Below are 1,569 nucleotides of genomic sequence, written 5' to 3' on the forward strand. Positions count from 1 at the left end.
AAACTTTTATTTCTCTTCTTGACTGCAGCTCGCCGTTGCCATTTTTTTGCACGCCTTGCCCTATAGTGAAGGCTTTATTGTCCGGTTAATTACGGAGACATTGCAGAATAATGTGGCTGGTGAACCAATAACGCATGTACGCACCGATTGGGATTTTGATCCAGAAATAAGTCAAAAGCGACGAGCACTCTTCTATGAGGTTGGAAGGAATAATTACATAACTATTAAAGTAATTTTCTATACCATTTTAAATCTTAAAATATGTATCTCTTTGCAGACAAATGGTTATCGCGCAGCAAAATTCATTGAGCGTCTCGGCCTCGGGCTCGACGGCCAGGAAGAGGAACGAAGAGCGGAGCAACAGGCGCGTGATGTTGGACGACTTAATGGCGAGCATAATATTAACTTCCCGCCAGAATTACAATTGTAGTTTTTAATAGCAGCGAAGCTACATAATATAAACATACGCACATACCTACATACATTTGTAAATTAAAAATTCAATATTAAATAGCAGCTCATTTAGCATTAATCATTAAGGTAAATAAAATGTGAAGAAGTATGTAAATCATTCAGTTCCGTTTGAGAGCCACTTAAGTGTGCCAGCATGCGAAAAAGAATGGAATGCACGAAGAATTACAGTACGGGTGGCGGGTGGCGGGGGCGAATGTTCTATATGGGACATTGTCATCATTTTAATTTGCAGCGATTAATTTTCCAGTTGTACTTGTTGTCACATTATTTACTCATTGTTGTTGGCATTACTTGTAATGCGCTTGACAAGGATTTGCATAATTTGTCATTGGCGGTGGATAAATGGCAAAAAATTTCTGCGAGTATTTATGTGTGTGGCTGTGTGTTGTGTGGGCTGCGGCGTAGATGATTAAAATCTCGTACGCATTTAATAAACGTTATTAGCGCATTGTAAAGCCTACTTTGCTGCTAACTGTTTATGTTGTTGTTGTTGTTGTTGTTGTTCGCTGCACACACACACACATACATGCTGCTGCTATGCCGCTCAGAAACACTCGACGCGTAGTTATATTATTTGCATTGCTCTTCTTTTGGTTGACTGATTGTTCACTTGTGAGAGTAGACATTAGCATTCGGATTTTATTGTTGGAATTTACCTACAAAAAATGGTGGTGTAGGCGGTGCAAAGCAATATGGCAAAGCAACAATACAATTGCCGTAATTACATTTCGCTGTAAACAATGCACTTCATAATTTCATAATATGGCGCATAATTTGAGCCAATTTTCTACTTACATAATCAGGACATTCGCAAATGCTTCGCTGCACAGAGCAGCAATGTGCGATAAATAATGCAGTGGCTTGTGAAGAAGAGAAGTGACTTTTGCAGTTTATACATCTACATATACATACATATGTATGTACATAGTTGATATGTATTTAATGGATTGGATGCAGCTAGCTTTAGACCGTCTGGCTCGTACGCTTTTTCGATGATTACTACTAAGATAAATTATAATGATGTGAATACGAAAAATAAAGGACCTGCTCGTATTTTACCAAACAAGTTGAAGATTTTTATCTATTTCGCGACAC

At 38.3% G+C, this 1,569-nt stretch overlaps 1 protein-coding gene across 1 annotated transcript; it reads left to right on the forward strand.

Moving 5' to 3' along the window:
- Positions 1-28: 28 nt before the first annotated feature.
- LOC108356604 (uncharacterized) lies at positions 29-561 on the forward strand (the record flags this gene model as incomplete). The annotated part of the gene is made up of 2 exons (XM_017607704.1): positions 29-199; positions 278-561. Coding segments are annotated over 2 exons (324 nt in total), but the record flags the coding sequence as incomplete, so codon positions are not given.
- Between the last annotated feature and the right edge of the window lie 1,008 nt (positions 562-1,569).

This window comes from Rhagoletis zephyria, unplaced genomic scaffold (assembly GCF_001687245.7).
Source record: "Rhagoletis zephyria isolate East Lansing unplaced genomic scaffold, Rhagoletis_zephyria_1.1 Rzeph_scaffold_61800, whole genome shotgun sequence".
NCBI lineage: Eukaryota > Metazoa > Arthropoda > Insecta > Diptera > Tephritidae > Rhagoletis > Rhagoletis zephyria.